At 55.6% G+C, this 19149-nt stretch overlaps 6 protein-coding genes across 6 annotated transcripts, besides 5 other annotated features; 4 read left to right on the plus strand and 2 right to left on the minus strand.

Moving 5' to 3' along the window:
- Positions 1–290: 290 nt before the first annotated feature.
- EKO05_0011468 (uncharacterized protein) lies at positions 291–3319 on the plus strand (the record flags this gene model as incomplete). The annotated part of the gene is made up of 3 exons (XM_038944456.2): positions 291–825; positions 877–1859; positions 2006–3319. The coding sequence occupies 3 exons, from the start codon at positions 291–293 to the stop codon at positions 3317–3319; spliced, it is 2832 nt and encodes a 943-aa protein (XP_038792653.2).
- An 849-nt stretch (positions 3320–4168) lies between these two features.
- On the plus strand, positions 4169–6291 carry EKO05_0011469 (tRNA (cytidine(32)/guanosine(34)-2'-O)-methyltransferase; the record flags this gene model as incomplete). The annotated part of the gene is made up of 2 exons (XM_038944391.1): positions 4169–5645; positions 5720–6291. 2 exons carry the CDS (start codon positions 4169–4171, stop codon positions 6289–6291), a joined length of 2049 nt encoding a protein of 682 aa, XP_038792654.1.
- Positions 6292–7187: 896 nt separating this feature from the next.
- Positions 7188–7235: a tandem repeat.
- A 558-nt stretch (positions 7236–7793) lies between these two features.
- EKO05_0011470 (kinesin-like nuclear fusion protein) lies at positions 7794–10948 on the minus strand (the record flags this gene model as incomplete). Its single annotated transcript, XM_059638000.1, has 6 exons — positions 7794–7964; positions 8018–9642; positions 9710–9832; positions 10295–10663; positions 10718–10874; positions 10937–10948. The coding sequence occupies 6 exons, from the start codon at positions 10946–10948 to the stop codon at positions 7794–7796; spliced, it is 2457 nt and encodes an 818-aa protein (XP_059493983.1).
- A 644-nt stretch (positions 10949–11592) lies between these two features.
- On the minus strand, positions 11593–12834 carry EKO05_0011471 (protein phosphatase regulatory subunit Sds22; the record flags this gene model as incomplete). The annotated part of the gene is made up of 3 exons (XM_059638001.1): positions 11593–11612; positions 11667–12441; positions 12490–12834. 3 exons carry the CDS (start codon positions 12832–12834, stop codon positions 11593–11595), a joined length of 1140 nt encoding a protein of 379 aa, XP_059493984.1.
- A 1610-nt stretch (positions 12835–14444) lies between these two features.
- Positions 14445–14481: a tandem repeat.
- Positions 14482–14819: 338 nt separating this feature from the next.
- Positions 14820–14861: a tandem repeat.
- Positions 14862–14947: a tandem repeat.
- Positions 14948–14962: 15 nt separating this feature from the next.
- Positions 14963–15021: a tandem repeat.
- Positions 15022–15086: 65 nt separating this feature from the next.
- EKO05_0011472 (Protein-serine/threonine phosphatase) lies at positions 15087–16996 on the plus strand (the record flags this gene model as incomplete). Its single annotated transcript, XM_038944417.1, has 5 exons — positions 15087–15177; positions 15272–16377; positions 16435–16584; positions 16631–16729; positions 16784–16996. 5 exons carry the CDS (start codon positions 15087–15089, stop codon positions 16994–16996), a joined length of 1659 nt encoding a protein of 552 aa, XP_038792657.1.
- An 817-nt stretch (positions 16997–17813) lies between these two features.
- Positions 17814–18994, plus strand: EKO05_0011473 (Lysophosphatidic acid:oleoyl-CoA acyltransferase 1; the record flags this gene model as incomplete). The annotated part of the gene is made up of 3 exons (XM_038944313.1): positions 17814–17844; positions 17900–18140; positions 18211–18994. The coding sequence occupies 3 exons, from the start codon at positions 17814–17816 to the stop codon at positions 18992–18994; spliced, it is 1056 nt and encodes a 351-aa protein (XP_038792658.1).
- Positions 18995–19149: the final 155 nt, after the last annotated feature.

Below are 19149 nucleotides of genomic sequence, written 5' to 3' on the forward strand. Positions count from 1 at the left end.
GTTTGTTGTGGGTGTCGACGTTTCTGCCCTGCGTGAAGAGTCTTGATATTGCAGCCTGCACACTACCTCCCGCTCTGGCACCTACCCCTCACAAATGTTTGTTGAATCTTCTCGGTCTGCCTATCCGCACATAACCAGCGGCTCTACTTCACCAATCTCGTGTTCTTGGGCAAGTCAACAATTGGTCGATCACATCTCTGGACGCGCGCAGGTAGTCCTTCAAGCCGCGCTCGCGCACCCTGGTACCAACGTCTGACCCATTGGTTTAGACGCAAGACTCCTCGTCCAAGATGTCAGCACCAACCTTTGACCACAAGAAAAGGCCTCCGCCAATTGCCATACCACCTTTACTACCGTCTCGTCCCGTGCCTGGGCCAAACGCCTTCGCCAATGCACCCTCTCATACAAAAGGCAGTACCCAATACCTTCAACGCCTCGCTTCCTCGCCAACACAGCAGGCCGCGTGCTCCGAAACAACCACGCCGCTGACGTCCCCGCTGGAGCCAGATGAATCGCGTCTGGCAATTCCCAACTCTGGCTCTCAGACAAGCAAGCACCGCTCATCAGCGATGACCACACTTACCAGCCTGATGGAACAAGCGCGCGGCTCACCACGCAAGTCAGACTGTGGCTCAGTACCTAGTCGGCATGGCTCGACCGCGCGCTCCAAACAGTCGGAGTACAGCCACCGCAGTGCCACCATAGCTCAAGCCCAACTAGAGGCACTGGACGAAGATGGGACAACCACAAGATCCCAGATCGAGTCGCGCACTGAGAAGAAGTTGTTCAAGATGACTGGCCAGATTCCTCCTACACCCACTACAGGTACGTGATGCTTCACCGCAAACCAGCTGTTTGAAAGCTAACATTTTCTAGGGACCATCGATCCAGAGAGGGTCTTCATTCGAACGGAAGATCTACGAGCTCAATGCAGGGCTGCAAGTGGCGAGAAGAAACTCGAGAGTGATGAGCCAAGCAAAAGTCCAAAGAAGAAGCTCTTCGGCGTCAGTCTTCCGACGTTCAGCAGGACACCAGCAAATGGCGTGCCACCCGCAATGCCATCGAAGGCAGCCCAGGTACTCGGAACAAGTCCTTCACGCAAGTCGCGTCGAATTCAGCCGCGCCCGATCAAGTCTGCCCGCGTTATGAAGACGCCGACGAAGGTCCCCAGATCAGACACTGCCAACTCTCTACCTGCAAAGGTTTACTCTCAGACCAACCCAACGAGGACTCGATATGGCGGCTCTACCCTTCGCAACCGTACGACTGGTCGCAAATCACCAGGGAAAGAGAACGTGCAACCTCAAGGACAGGCTACAGTGAACTTGTCGTTCGAGTCTATGCCTCCTCCTACTCCACCTGCAAAGGACACACCACCAGAGTTGCGCCCTCCTGTGAACCCACCAAGCCCACTACGTCGGGCTCCGTCACGTGAAAATCTCCGTGAAAGCTATGGCGAGTTGACAGACAGGGGTATACAAATGCAGTTGCAGTTTCCAATGTTTGCTCTGAGTCCTTTGCCTCCGAAGACTGCTATACATGGGAGCATAGGCACGAGCCCAACAAAATTCCGTCCATATACTGCTGAGGATTACACCAGACTTATTGAAGATGGAGCAAAGAAATGGCCGTACCCCGAAGAGGATGCAGCTGATGAGGTCAAAACGGGCGGTCATAGTGCTCCCATGGCTACTGAAGGACACGACCTACCGCGACTTCCTCACACGGGTCGCTGGAGCGATGACAACCACTATAATGAGCGACTCGGTCGCCGTTTGAGTCCCCTGCCCCCACGATTCTATTCACCTTCCGATCGCTCAGTCCAGCTTTTCAAAGACGGTGAAAGTCCATCGCAAAACGTAAGTGACAGACGCTCCTTCCTCTCCGCCCACGGGGTCCTAGCTCCTGCCACCATGTGACTTGCTCAACTCAGCTTCACCACTGTTCTCTGCGCGCCCTCTTACCTGCAGCATTCTAGCCAACGTAAAGCTAACTTTCGCCTCAGACTGACACCAGCCGTATGCTTTTCGCGCAACCTAAGCCTAGCTTACTGCAGCTCCGCGAAGATTCCAACAACGGTTCCATCGAGATGGTGTTCCAGGGCAGTGTGAACGATATCGAATCCGACTCTTCAAAGACGTCGGCAACGAAGGTTGATCCGCTTACAGAGGACAAGCAGCTGCAGCAGCAACGCGACGGCAGCGAACTTGCAATGCGAGTCATGCAAGAGCTTCGTATGGGTGACCGACACCAGCCTTCTCCCGCAAAGAACGGCGTCCCAGGTCTCTTGCAGTCAGACATCTCATCATCGAAGCTCACTGATATGCTGAACGGTGCAAGCCCTCGCGCCAAGTCTAACGGAGACTTTCGAATCCAGTGCCCGAGTGCCGTTCCGAGCCCCCTCAACAAGCTCCATGGACCTTACATTGCAAAGCAACCAATGTTGCGTGGCGGTAACGGTGCTTCTCCAGCAGGTCTCTGGGCGTCTCCACGTACCCCAAAGACCATCGATGACCACTTTTACATGACTAACGAACATCTCGACGTGGTTGGCAAAACGACGTACGACGCTCTTGACATGTACAGCAAGCAACAGATCAGCACAACAAATGCAAAGTATGACCAGCTTGTGGTTCTCATGGACAAACACATTGAAGGTCTGAAGTCACAGGTCAGCTCTGTCAACGAGAAAGCCGACCACACCTCCGACCAGACGCACAATGTTAGTCTCCAGCTCGACCGATTTGAAAACTTCCTCAAGGATGAAGTTTTGGGCGCAATGATGGATCAGACAAAGAAGACGACGGCAATGGAGACGACGCTCGTTGAGATGCAGAAGGCAATGACACGCCTACAGCAGACGGTGGAGAAGCTCTCTGAAGTGAAACCCGGCCCGCAGTACTCAGCTACCAGTACATTGCCCACTTCAGGTGCAACCGCTGTGCCGCCACATGCTGTCCCTACTCATCACTCTCAGCCCTCTCTTACGAGCTATTACGGACAATCCGGTGAGACTGGGCGAGAGGAACAGCCGCCGATGCCACCTTTACAGGACCGTAACATGTCAGACAACTACAACTCACACAGCGACCCGCGCGGGAGCCACGGCAACAACTGGCAGCCTCAAGCGTGGAACGGTCGCTCGACCTACCAAGGTCGCAGCAAGGAAGAGCGGCCTTCGTACTCAGGGACCAACCCATACCACTTTGGCAACGGCGGGCAGTACAACAGCGCGTACATGAACGGTTACCCCTGCTACAACTTCTCCCCGAGCACTCCTGAGCAGCCGTATACGTATGGCCAGAAGCCGGCTCAATGATACTACAGGTCTTAGACCACGACTGGGCCATTTTCCCCCCAAGCTTCGGCGCTGACCTGACACTTTGCGAAGATTTTGTGAAGCAGTGCAGCCTCAGCAAAGGAGCAGAGAAGGACATTTTGCTTCTTCCTGTAGGATATATTTTCGCGCGTATCGAGATGACAGATGTACAACCAATGAAAACCAAGTACCAACGAGTTGTGCTCCGAGTACCGTGACGCGTTGGAGTTCCTGTCCCACTCCCGTTCGTAATGACTGGCGAGTCTAGACTTGAGGCTCTCGGCTGCCCACTTTGGTGTTTCGCGATGATGTTCGACGAACGGGAGAAACAAGTCGGGCAGCCTCGAGATGAGAGACAAAGACCAGGCAACAGACCAAGGACAGTGCTGAAGGATCGAGGCAGCTCAGCCGAAAAGCTGGGGTTGCATGAACCTTGCATGGCGCATCGACTACCTAGCCCTCGACGTCTTCGTGCTTGCACGCGTCTTTCCCATAGGCTTAGAGGCGCGCGAGGGTCAGACGTGCTTTTCTATTATTGGCTCCTGCCCAGGCCCAGTGTATCTGTATCTATCTACAGCGGCATGGCAACGGAGGGCAAGAAGGAGCCGCCAAGCGTTCAGCGAGCCACATGGGATTCTGGACAACGGCGGTGCCGCATTGCTATTGAAACGTTGATCAAGCTTCCGGCGAGGCCTGTTCTGGTTGCGCGCTATTCCGCTTGCAGCTGCAGGGCTATCAAGCTGACCGGGTAGTCTCCGCACCAGTGGACGCGCTATCTTAGAGTTGATGACCGGAAAGCACAGAGCCAGACAGTGGTCGGTCCCCGCCCTCGTCCAGAGTACAAACACCATGGACGGCCCCGAGTCATCCCAGGGCAAACGTGACCCTGCCTCTGGCCTCTCTGGCCCCTCCGGCCCCCAGTCTGCTGCTGCTGCTCCCCTCGGCGAATTGAGCAAAGCATTGAAAACGGGCATCGATGCACCCTCGGCGCATCTGAACGCTACCTCGACCCTGTCCAACGCTCGTCTCCCAGCCTTCAGCACTCATAAAGCGCCGGAGAACGCCACGCTCCCTCTGTACGTCCCCCGCTGGCACGTCCGCGCCCCGAGCAGCGGCTTGACGCTCGTCACCGATCTCCCGCCATCCACGACGTCGACCGCGCGCAACACGCCGAGCAACGTTTCCATCGTGGCAGGCACAGGCAGCGAAGGGCTGCGCCAGTCAGCCACCGCGCCGATCATGATAGACGAAAAGCTCCTCAGAACTGCACGGTCTAACAACAGCCTGGCTGGCTCCTTGTCGCCTTCCTCGGCCATCTCCTCGCCAGCACTGAACGCGCTCGGTGACCTCACCCCGCTCCCTTCGCCGCTGGTCATGGGCGACTCGCCCGGACCATGGCAGAGGGCTGTAACGCGGCCCCGAGGACCCTCTGTCAGTTCACGCGATGACATGTATCTTTCGTCCAACAGGGCCACCCTCTCTCCCTCGCCCTCGCTGAAGAAGAAGGGCTACCAGAGGCTGAAGACTGCCGGCGCAGAGGTTACCGATGCGCGCATACAGGCCCACCACAACAACGAAGCAGCCCGCGAAAGAAACCGCAGCATCAGCGAGTATACGCCTGACTCCTTGCACAATCCCCGCCCACGGAATGCTACCATTAGCAATGTCGTAGCTGAGGGTGACGCAACCATGCAGCAACGCCTGCGCCGTGAACAATACCTTGCCTCGCAGCGAGGCATTGTGCCTGCCCAGGTCCCTGCCGGCCTGCCTACGCCTCCCCCCAGCAATGCAAGCAATCGAAGTGTCACAGACGAAGAAGACCATGTCACAGAAGATGACACTACCAAGTACATCGCAGTCCGTCATGGATCCCCGCTGAAAAAGAAGCTTTGGCGTCCGGTCCGGCTACTCGGCCAGGGCACGTTCAGCAAAGTCTACCTAGCCACGTGCGAAAAGACGACGGCCAAGGATCCACTGGATGAAAAATCGTTGGATCTTCGTAAGCTGGTTGCCATCAAAGTCGTCGAGCATGGTCCTGCTGGCGGCGCCGATGAGGAACGTGTCGAACTAAGTCTCAAGCGAGAAGTGGAGATGCTCCGCTCAGTCTCACATCCTTCTCTGGTTCACCTGCGCGCTTTCGATCACAATGAGGCCCAGGCTCTCCTGGTCTTGACATATTGCCCTGGTGGTGATCTGTTTGATGTAGCCAGCGACCACCGCGACATCCTGAGCATAGACATCGTTCAGCGAGTGTTTGCAGAAATGGTTAGCGCCGTGCGCTACCTCCATGAGAAGCTGATTGTTCACCGCGACATCAAGCTAGAAAGTAGTCCTCTCCGCTCTTCGACATCAGCCTTATGGTCAGTGCACTCACAGTGGTCTTGTACTAATTGATGACAGACGTCCTTCTCAATGTTCCCGTTGCCACTGTACCTCTTCTCAAGCATCCACAATCTCATCCGTACCCTATAGCGACACTTACGGATCTTGGCCTTTCTCGTCGTATACCAGCTGCTCCAGAGTCCCCTCTCCTGACAACAAGATGTGGCAGTGAAGACTATGCTGCACCAGAGATCCTGCTAGGCCAGCCATATGACGGCCGCTCCACTGACGCTTGGGCACTTGGTGTACTATTGTATGCTTTGATGGAGGGTCGCTTGCCCTTTGACCCACCACCGGGCAAAGTGGGAGCACGTAGCAGGGCTGCTCACCGCATCGCCAGGTGTGATTGGGTTTGGGTCAAGTTTGGCGACGATGACGGAGAGTGGGATCCCGAGAAGGGCAAGGAGTGGGCTGGCGCTCGAGAGTGCGTCGAGGGTCTGCTGAAGAAGGTCTCTCGTGGCCGTAAGAGCCTCGAAGATATCGAGAAGATCGACTGGGTCAAACAGGGCATCCAGGTCGATGGCGGCTTGAGGATGAGGATCGAAGACGACGAGTCCAACGACACAACGTCGGAACTACCTACAAGGTAATAGCTAGTGAGGCACCCACGCTGGTCTTGGCGCGCTCAGCAAAAGAGCCAGCTGTACCACCACATTTCCTACTTGTTCATTCACTTCACAAGAGCTAGGGATACAAGGCAGGGGGATCGGGACCACGACCACGACATGAAGCAACGACAAGATACCCGGTCCAAGCGATCCCACACTCACGACTTCGAGGATGCTCGATTCACCACTTTTTTTTTTTTGGTTCTTCGTCCGTTCAATCACCTTGTTCTTGCCGTTCTGATATCCAATACTTATTTCTACAATGTCCTCATGCTTTTGCCGTTCGCTCGGCTCCTTGTACTGCTTTCTTCTGCACCACTGCATTTCCTAGCAACCCCACATTCCGCCTCATCGCACAACACAACACAACATAGCACGAAGCATGGTATCAGACACCAAGCGAGCCCGAGTGTTGAACTCCAGATCCTCGTCTTCGTCTTCCCCTCCGTCGTTGCATAGCCAGCCCAGTGATAACTACAATCGTAGGTAGCCAAAGAACCCCAGAAACCGTCCGAGAGAAGAAAAAAATAAAAAAATAAAAAAATAAAAAGAAACTTCTGCCTTCCTGGCGTGCTCGCCGTGTTTGTTGCTCTGTGAACTCAACCCTAGGACGCTGCTGCGCCGTTCCTGCTGCCGCCGCGTGCAAGATGCAGTGATCCCCAACAGCCCTTGACTGGCTCGCTGCCCCCTGACCCTCTCCTAGGTACGCGTATCGTCGTCACATTCCAGTCACAGATTGAGAATAGGGGGGAGGGAAGGCATCGCACGCTCGCCGGCGGACGTGCGGGGGTAGGTACCACATGCCCGGGCTACCTACCGTCCCTGCTCACACGGCCAGTATGACAGGAGAGAGAGTGCTGAGAGTAGCGTTCGCACACGCTGTGCTGTGATGTGCTGTGCTGTGCTGTGCTGTGCTGTGCTGTGCTCTTTCACCCCGCTCTCGCATTTCGCTTCCTCGCTTCCCGTTTTTCTCCTTGCCAACGCCCCCCGCGGCTCTCCACGCGCTGTTCCAGCAGTCCCAGCGACGGACGTGTAGCGGCGGGATGTGTTTCACGGCGAGGATGCAGTGAGAGAGGGGCATTGTGCATGCACTGGGGTGGATGGATCGGATGTCGCAGACAGTCTCGTCGATTTGCTTTTCGATGGCGTAGATAGACGAAGCAGCTCGAGCACCCTACGTCACACACACGAAGTTGTGACTTCCCGGCTGGCAGAAAAAGGTTGTGAATAGATGTGGAATTGCTAGCCTGAAAAGGTCAAATATCTAACGCCGATATAGTGCGCAATCATGATGAGGGGGAGGCAGCCATGGGCCGTGAAAGCTCTTTCCCAATCTCCAACACGCCACGAAACAAGTCCAACAGATACGATAGCATGGCGGCCTCGAACACTTCAAGAGCCGCTGCAGGAAAAATACGTACACAACTAACACCATGAAACCATACTCCATGCGCACCAAGCAAAACTTGACTCGGGGGCAACGTCTAGGCAGTCTTGGTCTGCTTCTTCGCCGTACCAATGTGCGTGTTGTGTACCTTGGTCGCAAACTTGAGACTCGTCACCGTCTCCTGCAGATGTGCCTGCAGCGGGCTAACCATGACGAACATGAGTGTCTTCGAATTGCCGCCGAGCGAGTATTGGAGGAGGTATGTCAACTGTCACCATGTTAGCAATCGACCTTCCATGGTGTGGTCTGAAGTCTTCTTACCTTGGAGTTCCTGTACGGAATGTGTGTACCCTCTTTCGCTGATCCGAGAGCGTTGATGACATCACCAAGACAGCTCAAACTCTTGTTGATGTTTTGTGTTTCCTTGAGACGAGCGCCTTCCACCTTTGAATGCTCTAGGCGCTCTGAGCCAGCAAGATCGACAAGGTTGAGTGTGCCCTCGCTCCTCTCGCCAGTGATCTCGTTCGTACCCACTAGCTTCAAAATAAAGACGGAGTGGGATCTGCTAGAGCGCATGTTGGCTTTCGTGGCGGCTACAGTCCTGTTCTTATCGGCGGTCTTCAGAAGCTCGGTGACGCGGTCAGGACCGTCCAGCTCGATGCTGACTGTGTTCTCGAGGTTGGTCTGCTTCTTCGCTGCGTCGTGACGGACTTCGACCTTCTTCTTGTCAAGATCCTCCGAACGGCCGAGCAGATCGTTGTAAGTTTCATTGTAGACCTCGATGAACGAGCCCTCGATCTTGTAACGCCAGCCTTTCTCTTCCAAACGTTTCGCTTCTGCATAGATTTGTGCTGTAGCAAGAGGGATCATGCCGTCTGCTGAGGACATTGTGTACGTTTTTCCAGATCCAGTCTGACCGTAGCAGAAGATACAGACGTTGTAGCCATCGAGCGCACTCTGCACAAGCTGGCTGATCTCATCAAAAACCTCAAGATTCTGTGAAGCAGGACCGAACACACGGTCGAATGAGTACTGGTACGCTGCGGTGATGTCCTTGCCAGTTGCACTGATCTTCTCAGGTCCCTGAATAGCCACCTCCTTGCTGTCGGTGTCGACATCGGGGAACGTGATCTTAGCGGGATCGGATTCGGAAGCGTGTGCTGGGCGTACACGGCACATCACCCTGATGTTGCCTTTCAATTCCTGCACTTGGTTGAAAAGCTTTCTTCTCAAAGTCTCCTCCTGTCGCAGCTTTTCGTGCGCCTGCTCGGCAGCTTCAATGGCTTCCTGCATGCGTCTGTGGAGGTCGTTGTAGGCTGACGATTGTGCTTGGCTGTCCGATTCGAGGAAGTTGATTTTTTCCTTCATCGCAGTATTCGCTGATTCGAGTGTGAGGTTCTTCGTCGTCGCTTCCGTGAATTGTCCCTGAAGGGCTGTCCTCAGCGCTCGTTCCCGGTCCAACTCGGATTTGACGTTTGTGAGGTCGCCCTGCACCAGCTGCAGCTCGCGCTGTCTTGCGTCGGCCTCGATACCAGCGGCTCTCAACTTGGAGGCATATTCAGCTTCCACTTCCTGCTCTTTCTGCAACTGCCTGGTCCGTTCTACCTCGGTTTCCTTCGATAGCTTCGCGTTCAGTTCGTCCAGTTGTTCCTTGTGCTCCTTCAGAAGCTGGTCGATTTGTGCCTCAAAACTTCGGCGGACCTTCTCTTCGGCGGCTTCCTTCTCTGTCTGCCAGCGGTGGGTCGCCTTCTCGTGCTTGTTCTCGAGATCTTCGATTTCGTTACGGAATTTTCGTCGAATGTCATCAGTTTCGAACGCAGTGTTTCGCTTCGTCATCTCCATCTCCATTTCCATTGTCTTCATGCAACTTTTGGCATCCTTCAGGTCTGTCTCCAGGTCTCTGTTGACGGTTTCCAAACGGGCGCGGATAGCCTCGAGTTCAGCGACTACAATTTCGAGCGTTAGCTGACGTTGACTTCGAGCTTACGACAAGCTGCTATACAAGTGGCGTACCTCGACTCTGGAGTTGCTGGATGCTCTCCTTCTGGTCTGTTGCCTTCTGCATGTCGGTCTCCATCTTCTCCTTGAAAGCGCTGAACTGCCGCTCCATGGCCTCCATTCGGTCGTCGTAGAAGTCTGGACATTGGTCGTTAGTAAATCTATTGAGATAGCGCTTGTGCGTGTTTCGAGGCGTGGAAGATGGAGGTCGAGTAGGGGTCTGGGTTGGAGGCTGCTTGGTAGGTGTTGCTTGGGGAAGTCGCGAAGGGTGCAGCGGCTTCAGAAAGGGGTTTGCCTCTTCATCAGGACAGGGCATACCACGTCCGAAGCCAACGTTGTGATTGTCCGCGTCTGAATCGCCCAGTGTAAAGGCTTCCAAACTCGCACAGACCTCCTCACAGTCGGCATCGGCAGGCTCTTCCTGTACAGGCGTGATCGGGCGGAATGTGGGAGATGAGATCGATCTTGCCGCTGACAAATGAAACATTTTCTGTGCTGGTATGCTGATGGAGTATGGACGGGCTATTGGGGCTTGACGTATCTTCCTGGGGGCCAAAAGGCTCTCCCCAGGGTTTGTAGATATAAGAAATGGTTGCACACCTCTCTCTTCCTCATCGTCGTCCTCTTCCCGGCGAATCATGGATGACGCTGGACGAGCGGTCGAATGATGGGACTTGCTACGCATGTGGGTGCCGGCGTACTGCCCATACGCTGATTTGGGTCTCGGTGGCTTTGCACCTGGGCCCATGCTTGCACTGAAGGAGGGCGCCGTTGTGCTTCTCGAGGCAGGCCGTGTTCCGGCGCGCGATGTGGATGTGGATGCGGAGAACCCACGCTCCTTCCTCGCAACAGTGCCCTTGACACTGGTTGACAGAGGCCTTGAACTCGGCGGCGCGGTGGGCTTGCGACTGGGCAGGTCGCCGGCCCTTTCGGCCAGCGTTCTTCGTATCTTGGTTGCAGGTTCGGGTACTGAGTGTGTCAGTGGCCTGTCCGGCTCACAGTATGTGGGCAGGAACGATTTACAGCTCGAGGGCTTGTGTTTTGCGCCCGTCATGGGTGGGGGGATGCCACTCCGCACATTCATGCTGCCGTTCTGCAACTCGGCGAGAGGTCGAGGCGGCGATGAGATCTGAGGGAGACGTGAGGCAGGCTTGGGGAGGGCCGAAGCCTTCTTGAGATCCTGTGTGCGGTCTTCCGTCAGCTCCACCGGCGCATGAGGTGTTGTCGATTGGCCAAACGTACCAGGTCTTCCATCTCGAGTCTGTATCTTCTTGTTTCGTTAGTAGCAAAAGAGCGAACAATGCCACGTAAACATGCTACGTCACAGCCAAAAACACACGTGCGTAGTGGAAGGTGGTGTTGATGTTGCGTACTTGGTTCGGCGAAACGGTACTGCGAAGCCAAAATAGTAAACAACAGGACCCCTGTCGCTTTAGCGCCACCACTCACGTTGCTACTCATCAACGCGTTGTACAGTCGCGATAAGCACACAAGAGTCGTTCGGCGTTCCCTAGGTTGTCAGCCTAGAGAGTAAAACGTCGCGTCTCAGCTCATGAGAGGTGGCAACATAGGCAATAATGACTGAAAACGAAGAATATCGAGGACTAATGAGAGACAGCGCGTTTGCACCATACCATGTCTCCGATGATCACGACCCTAACCTATGCTAATGGTATGCCCTTCAAACGCCGCATTATGCGTATGTCGTAGTGAATCCCGCACCATGTAAGTACAGTATAGCCAAAAAAAAATACTAGGAAGACCTCCAGCAGGTCGTTAAGCCTGCTACGAACGCCAAACATGCCTCTTCTTTCCGCCCGTTGCCTCTCCTTGAGCTGTATCTCTTCTTCAAGTTCATAGTTGAGTGCCCTTATCTCCCATATCCTGTCTTGTGTGTACTACACTTGTTTCACATACGCTGTGCTTGCGTCAGTGGAGAAAAGGGAATACCTCGGCAGGAGAGAACACTTACTCGCATCAATCTGCTTGATCTGCGGCAGAGCCAGCCGTACTTTGTTGCGGTAAAGTGCTGGCTGCGCCCGTTGCAGAGGGTTGCCTTCGAAATACACAGTCTCCAACTCTTCCTTGTCCTTGAGCTCCGTTTCCACCTCGGCGAAGCTGCTAAGTTTGCAGTTCGATGCCCAGAACTCGGTCAAATGCGTGAGTGTCTTCAGACCAGAGAGGTGTTCGATTGGGTTCGAGCTGATATCGATGACCTGGAGGTTGGTGTTGTGTTCGAGTCCGTCCAACGAGGTAAGCAAGTTGTGCGAGATGTGCAGCTCTTCCAGGTTGACGAGCTTGTCGAGGCCGGATATTGTGCGCAGGCGATTCGACTGAATCGAGAGAATCTTAAGATTGGTGAGGGTATCCAGGCCCTTGATCTCCGTGATCTTGTTCTTGCCTAGCCACAGCTCCTCCAAGCCAGTAAGAGTCTCCAGGTTTTGGATCTCGCGTACCCTGTTAGCGCCCAGCTCGATCTGCCGTAAGTTGGTCAGGCCATCCAAGTTTTCGATAACACTGATCTTGTTTTGGACAAAGTACAGATCCCTGAGCTTCTTCAAGTGGTCTAAGCGCTTGATGTGCTTGATCTTGTTGAACGAGAGATCAAGCGACGTAAGCTCGGTGAAAGCTTCGAGGCCTTTGACGTGTGATATGAGGTTGTCGTAGAGATCGATTTCGGTCAACGTGGCAGCGGCATCGGTAGGAATTTCGATCGACTGTATGCGGTTTTGTCGTAGGCAGAGGCGCTGCTGAAGTTAGGGACAGCAAACAGAGCATAGGCTGCCCCAACCTACCTTGATTTGTTTAAACCTCTCCAGTCGCAGTGAGGCCATGTCCCCCACCTTGCAATGCACAAGCTCTATCTCGTCTTCGTCGTCCGGAACATCGTCCAGGAGGTCTTCGTCTGCTTGAATCTCATCCGGCGGCGGCCCTTCCTCTTCCGACTCTGCGTCGCTCTGCACGTCTGCGTTTGAATCAGCCGGGTATTTCACCACGACTGATTTGTCGACTCTGAGTTTGCCATCCCAGCCCCTGCTGTCTCGTGGTTTGTGGTCGTCTCTGTCCTCCTTGTTGGTCGCGGCGGTGCCAGTTGTGGCGGGGTCAAGCTTGGTGAGCGGGGCAGTATTTGGTTCAGTCATTGTGAGCTTGACGGAGAACAGGGGTGAATCGAACGAAGAGACTCAGTGCGACTGCAGCGGACTGGCTGAGAGAAAATGCAGCAGTACAATGGAGTGTAAGCGGGACTGCGAGTGATGCAATGCGAAAGTTGGATAGCGTACAGCTTAGCTCCAGGCATAAGCAAGGGTCCCGCAGCTTGCGGGGTGACTGTCACGCACTGACCAATCAGCGATCAGCGACCAGCTGTTACGTCTGAGCTTCTCCAAGCCATGCTGAACTAGCTGATATCTATCGGTTCGTTTATGAACGGTTTCCTGCCTGTGTTCTCCAGCCAACGAAGAAGAAGCAAGCTCGGAGGCACTTGCTTGAACAACACTTGCACTCACGTTGATTGTTTCAAAGTCACCAGCTGCAGAGTGCATGACAGCCAGACGATTCACGTTCACTGAGTCCGAGAATGGTCCAGGTCCGGCGTATGAAGCTGACGATGACATGATTGACTTGTGTCTGGCAGCCTTCCAGAAGGTGGTACAGCGGCTGTGGCATTTGCTTTTAGCCGTCTTGAAGCTTGTTTTGGGCGGAACGAAGGCCATTCTTGTGAGGCGTCAGACGGTCACCTGCGGCCGCATGGTTGCATGATTTGGCCTCCTCCCTTGGACATGCTCCTCGAAAGGCAGGCCAAGGCGCAGTCGCGGGAGGAGCCAGCGCCAGCGCTCGCAATCTGTGGCGAGCCCGATGTGCCAGTGCAACACACCCTCAGGTGCTTGACAGTGAGAGCTTGTGACTGCTCGACAAGGAATGGACGTGTGCGAAGCTGCAAGATCGGCACGGGATGATGTCGACGTGCGACGGGCCGTTGGCGCATTTCCTTGGCCACTGGCATGTGACAGCTCGTACTGGACATGATGGATGCAAAGTAGGTTGGTCAACGAAGAGCTTCGCTGAACTCAAATCGGCGCTGCAAGGTCCGTCTGCATGGTGACAGGATCATGGTTCGATGGGGAGCTGGGATGCGGCGGCAGAAGCGCATTTGGTCTCACGGCTGGTGTGGCCGCGATAGGCTGCAGGTGTGATGCCCTTGCCCGTGCGACGGCGCTTAGCTGTGAGGTTAGCTGGGCCATGTGGCCGGTTGAGGGCATGGAGATTTCCGAGAGCTCCCTTATGCAGGGCTCGAGGCTTGATGAGCGAGGCCAGCAGCCAGGAACCAGCGAGCTTGAAGGACGCTCAGGCACTCGGGCACAGTGAATCAGGCACAGTGAAGCCCTCCCTGGACACGGCGGTTCCTGCTTGACGGACGAGGGGCGGCATGTCATTGGGTGATCCGCGACCGCACTTGGCACTGCACCCTGCACCCACCAGAGGGACCGAGGGCAGGGTGGAGGGCGAGTTTGGGGCCTGGGCCGCTCAGCAGCGACAGCGCGGGCTAGCACAGAGCGGTGCTAGAGGCAAGCAGACATGCACCGTCCATTGCACCATGGGCCATGGCACCCTCGATATTCCAATTCCATAAAGAGGACCCCTGTCTCTGCCCGTCTGGTGTGGCCGTTCGCACAGCCCCAGAGACAGGTGCCAGAGCAAACGTCACCGCCTATCCGTGACTCGACCGCGCTGTTTCGCACTCCACGTCAGTCACCGAGCCGCACCGCAAACGCAGCCGCATCGCAGCGAGAGAGAAGAGGGCAGTTGGGTGTTCTGTGCCGCAGCTAGACTGGCAATTCGCTGGGTGGAGTATTGGCGCTTGATGACAGTGCAAGACGGCGTCTCATTTCCGCCCGCCTTAGCGAACCAGCCTCATCCCAAGCACCGATCCTGACCTCGCAGCTCCCTACGCCGCCTCTCTCGTTCTCGCGCGCACCCTCGACGACCGTCTCCCCCCCTTCCCCCCCATCGCGACGCCGTCCGCTCATTTCATCTCCTGCGCCTGCCGACAGCTGTGCTGTGCTGGGACTGCTGATTGCCTGATTGGGAAGCAGCGACTGGTCGAGCCTGGGTCAACGTCAGCCAACGCTACCGCCATACCGCTACCGTACCGCTACCGTACCGCTACCGCCCACGCCTACGCCTACGCCTACGCCCACGCCCACGCCCACGCCCACGCCCACGCCCACGCCCACGCCCACGCCCACGCCCACGAGGTAACCACTCCACGCGACAGCGACAGCGATAGCGACAGCAACCGCGACAGCAACAGCGACAGCGACAGCGACTTGGTCCATCACTACGCCTAGCAGCTCATTGCGCGCTGCCTGTCCGAGGCATCTGCCGCACAGCCATGAGCTCCGAGCCCACCCTGTCAGCTCCCGGCGCATCGTCGACCGAGCAGCCCGTCGTTGGCCTGGGTACCGCCCAGACCAATGCTGATGGTACGTTTCGTCACCCATGCCCGCGCAGCAGCACTTGGCTGTTGCAAATCGCTCTTGTCCCTTGTCCCAGCAAGACCACTAACGTCCCCAACAGGCTCGCACACCATCGTGCCGCCGCGAACCTCGTCCACCGCCGAAGGCAAGCAGCCGCTGCTGCACGTCCCTTCAGACACCAACGATGCGCACACACCCTCTGGGACTGGCCTGAGTGGAGTCACCGCCGCAGACGCCGACAGCGTTGGAAAGGGGTCGAAGCACTCGAAGCGCAGCTTCATGGGCAAGCGAAGGGCAGGAAGCACCGCGAGCAGCAAGCGCTCCGGACAGCCAACCAACCACCCGGACAAGACCGCCCAGGCACCTCCTGTACCTGCCACCACCGCCGCCGCCAACAACCGCGAGGGCTCAACAAGAAGCAAAGCAAGAAAGACGGGCGGTCTGCTCTCTTGTCTGCCGTGCTTTGCGCCAAAGGAGACTCGCGAAGAGGGTACCCCCCTGGAGAACGTCAAGCGAGCCGAGAAGGTCCCGGAGGGCCGCACGTCGCAATCGACGCCTGTTAAGAAACAGTATCCCGTTGTTGCTGCAGAGTCGAGCACTGGCGATTCAAAGGACCCCGCCGATGAGAAGGTGCCTACTGAGACTTTCGGCCCAGACGCTGTTGAGAAGCCGAGATCGGATGGTGATGGCACCGTGGACGCCGTCAGGCCGTCTCATGACAGCCCACCGCAGATTGTGACAAGAAGCTCGTCCAAGAAACAGCACGCTCCAGAGCAACCTCTCCCCCCCGTGCCAATTCAGCCTGGGCTTCTGCAGACAGACCACCCTGCCATCAATGTTCAGACCCCAACGCCTGGCACCACACCCGTGGTCGCTAGGCCTTCAGAAGAACAGCAGAGGATCATCGAGGACCAGACTGAGGAGCAAAAAGCACTGGATGCTGACATCGAGATGAACGACGTCCCCTTGTCAAGCAATGACGTGCACCATGACAGCGAACACGCCGACGCTGAGCAACCCAAGGTTGCCCTCCCCCCTCCCCCGCCGCTCGAGCAAAGACAGGACGCCATCCAGAAGCAGACTTCGGACGTGTCGGAAGCTTCAGAGCCACAGAAGTATCTCCTCGGCCCAATCGAGCCCAGATTCAAGGGCAAAAAGTGCTTGGTCCTCGATCTGGACGAGACTCTGGTCCACAGCAGCTTTAAGGTACGTTCTACAAAGCACGGTTTTAGCTTGGTTTGAGCTGGCTAACACTATCCATAGATACTGCATCAGGCCGACTTTACTATTCCAGTGGAGATCGAGGGTCAGTACCACAATGTATATGTTATCAAACGCCCAGGCGTCGACCAGTTTATGAAGAGGGTCGGTGAGCTGTACGAGGTGGTTGTATTTACCGCCTCCGTATCAAAGGTACGTCCTCGCTCTACATCTCAGACACAGAGACTGACATGCACAGTACGGCGACCCGCTTCTTGACCAGCTTGATATCCATGGCGTTGTACACCACAGGCTCTTCCGTGAAAGCTGTTACAATCACCAGGGCAACTATGTCAAGGTAAGCCCAGGTTCCGTACCTGTCCCCACCTTGCCGTGCTGACACATGTCGCAGGATCTCTCGCAGATTGGTCGTGACCTGAAGGATACCATTATCATCGACAACTCGCCGACCTCGTACATCTTCCATCCGCAACATGCCGTCCCGATCAGCAGCTGGTTCTCTGACGCCCACGATAATGAACTCCTCGATCTGATACCCGTCCTCGAAGACCTTGCTGGCAACCAGGTCAGCGATGTCAGTCTGGTGCTCGATGTTGCTTTGTAAACGGAGACGACAAATACCCCTTGCGCATACCCTGTTTTACTGCCCTGACATACCTTTCCCGGAGTCTTTCGATTCGGAGCTTGTACTTTGTAATCAGTCTTGTAATCTGCACACGAGGCAAGCTGCGTGAAACAAGCTCTAGTGGTCGTAGAAGAGTGTCCCGCTTTCCGACCCACCGCCGTTTCTCTGCACGCTTGTTCGTAGCGATTCGAATACCCCTTCTACGCAAAAATCTGGAACAGGCATCGGTGTTGGAATGTTTCAAAGTTTGGGAAAAGAAACACTAATACTGGCTTATTCATGCATACCCATCCCCCCCTCCCCCCCTCCCCCGATGTACACGCTTCGAGCGTCACTGTCGAATACCATCTCCTTTGTACCTACTGTTTTCCTTGGTTTTAGTATAGCATTTCGGCGGGCTGCATCAATGCATTTCCTCGCAACTCTTGTCGACCGTGGGTGAAGTGGGCATGTAGAGCAGCTCTTCAGGACTAAATGCATCTGTGGTTTCAAGCCCGCTGAGTGAGCTGCCACAGCCACACGTGCCATGACGTTGAAAGAACCAGAAGGCTTGGCGGTTCACATGCAAGACTTTGCGACATGACTCGCATGGCCTACCGCTCATCTGTCATAGTCGCGTTGAGCTGCCCACACGACAAGCTATCTTACTTGCCACACCTGTAGCTACCGAAAGTAGACAATTGAAGATTACAAGCTCTTTTGCAATATAAGCTTGCTTCCTCTTTCCCCATCTTGCTGGAAGCACGGCCCGCATCAGCAAACCCTATGGAAAGGTAGCACCACGTCACACCACGCAATGGAAAAATACAGCCAGTTCCGCGACAAAGGTACACGCTTTTTGGTACGCCTGATCAACGCGCATACGCTGACAGCAGCACATAGGCACGGCCATAGCGCCATTCTTGCCCGTTCCTTCCCCTCCTACCAGTGTCGTCTGGACGCCGATTCACACCTTCCTCTTCCTCTTCCGCGCGCCATTTGTCCTCTCCCTGTCGGTGTTCTACTTTGGACTCATCGAGTGGCTACCTGTTGGCGGCACAATCAAGTATGTGGTACTGTGGCTCCTCTTGGGCGTAACCGGAGTATGGTGGGTTGACTTTCAAGTCGACGGCGTGAAGCGTGGGTACGTCAATCTTCGCAGAGGCAGAGTCTGCCAAAACACATTGTGGCTACATGAGCTGATGAAGCAACAGAAAAATCTCAGCAGCAAAAGAGCATCTCCCCAAGGCCGGCACGATCATTGCCTCCTCGTTCACGTCTCCTCTCGATCCTCTCTACCTCGCTGGCATCTTCCAACCCATCTTCACTCGTTCGTACCCCAACAGCCGGAGAGTCGAACGCATAACTCTCTTCCGCGCGATCCTCCTCGCCTTCGCGCCTCCCACTATCATCCCCCAAGACGAATCTAAGCTCGTCACCCTCGCAGCCCTCATCGAGTCGAATCCCGGCAGCATAATCTGTGTATTCCCAGAATGTACGACAACGAACGGCCGCGGAATCCTGCCTTTGAGCCCTAGCTTGTTGAGTGCAGAGGGCGACACGAAGATCTACCCGGTCAATCTGCGCTACACGCCTCAGGATGTCACCACGCCCATAAGCGGCGGGTATGTGAACTGGCTGTATCAGCTTCTCTCAAAGCCATCGCACCAGATGCGCGTCCGTATTGCTACACGGGTCTACAACAGCACTAGCATCGACTCGCCCGCCAGGAAATCGGAAAGGGCAAGTGGTACAGGGTACGATCACAACATTTTTGATGCACCAGACTTCCGCAACGGCGGGAACGGCGGATTGGAGAGGGAGACTGGCATGCACGTGGCAACGGGCGAGAGCGAGGGTGGGGTTAGTGCGCAAGAGCAGAGAGTGCTGGATCGTGTTGCCGAGGACCTAGCGCGGCTAGGAAGAGTGAAGAGGGTAGGACTCGACATGGGCGACAAGATTGAGTTCCTGAAGGTCTGGCTGAAAAGGAGACGTTGAAGATGCCACGGTCGACGCGATGCAAGAAAGAATCTATCCATAGAAAAAGCGTGGATCCAGAAGAGGCAGCCAAAGCAGAACCAAGTCAACCCATGTACACAGCAGTACACATGCACCCGCCCCACCGCTCTACCCAAAACCTACCACTCCACCCA

Source organism: Ascochyta rabiei, chromosome 22 (assembly GCF_004011695.2).
Source record: "Ascochyta rabiei chromosome 22, complete sequence".
Classification (NCBI taxonomy): Eukaryota; Fungi; Ascomycota; class Dothideomycetes; order Pleosporales; family Didymellaceae; genus Ascochyta; species Ascochyta rabiei.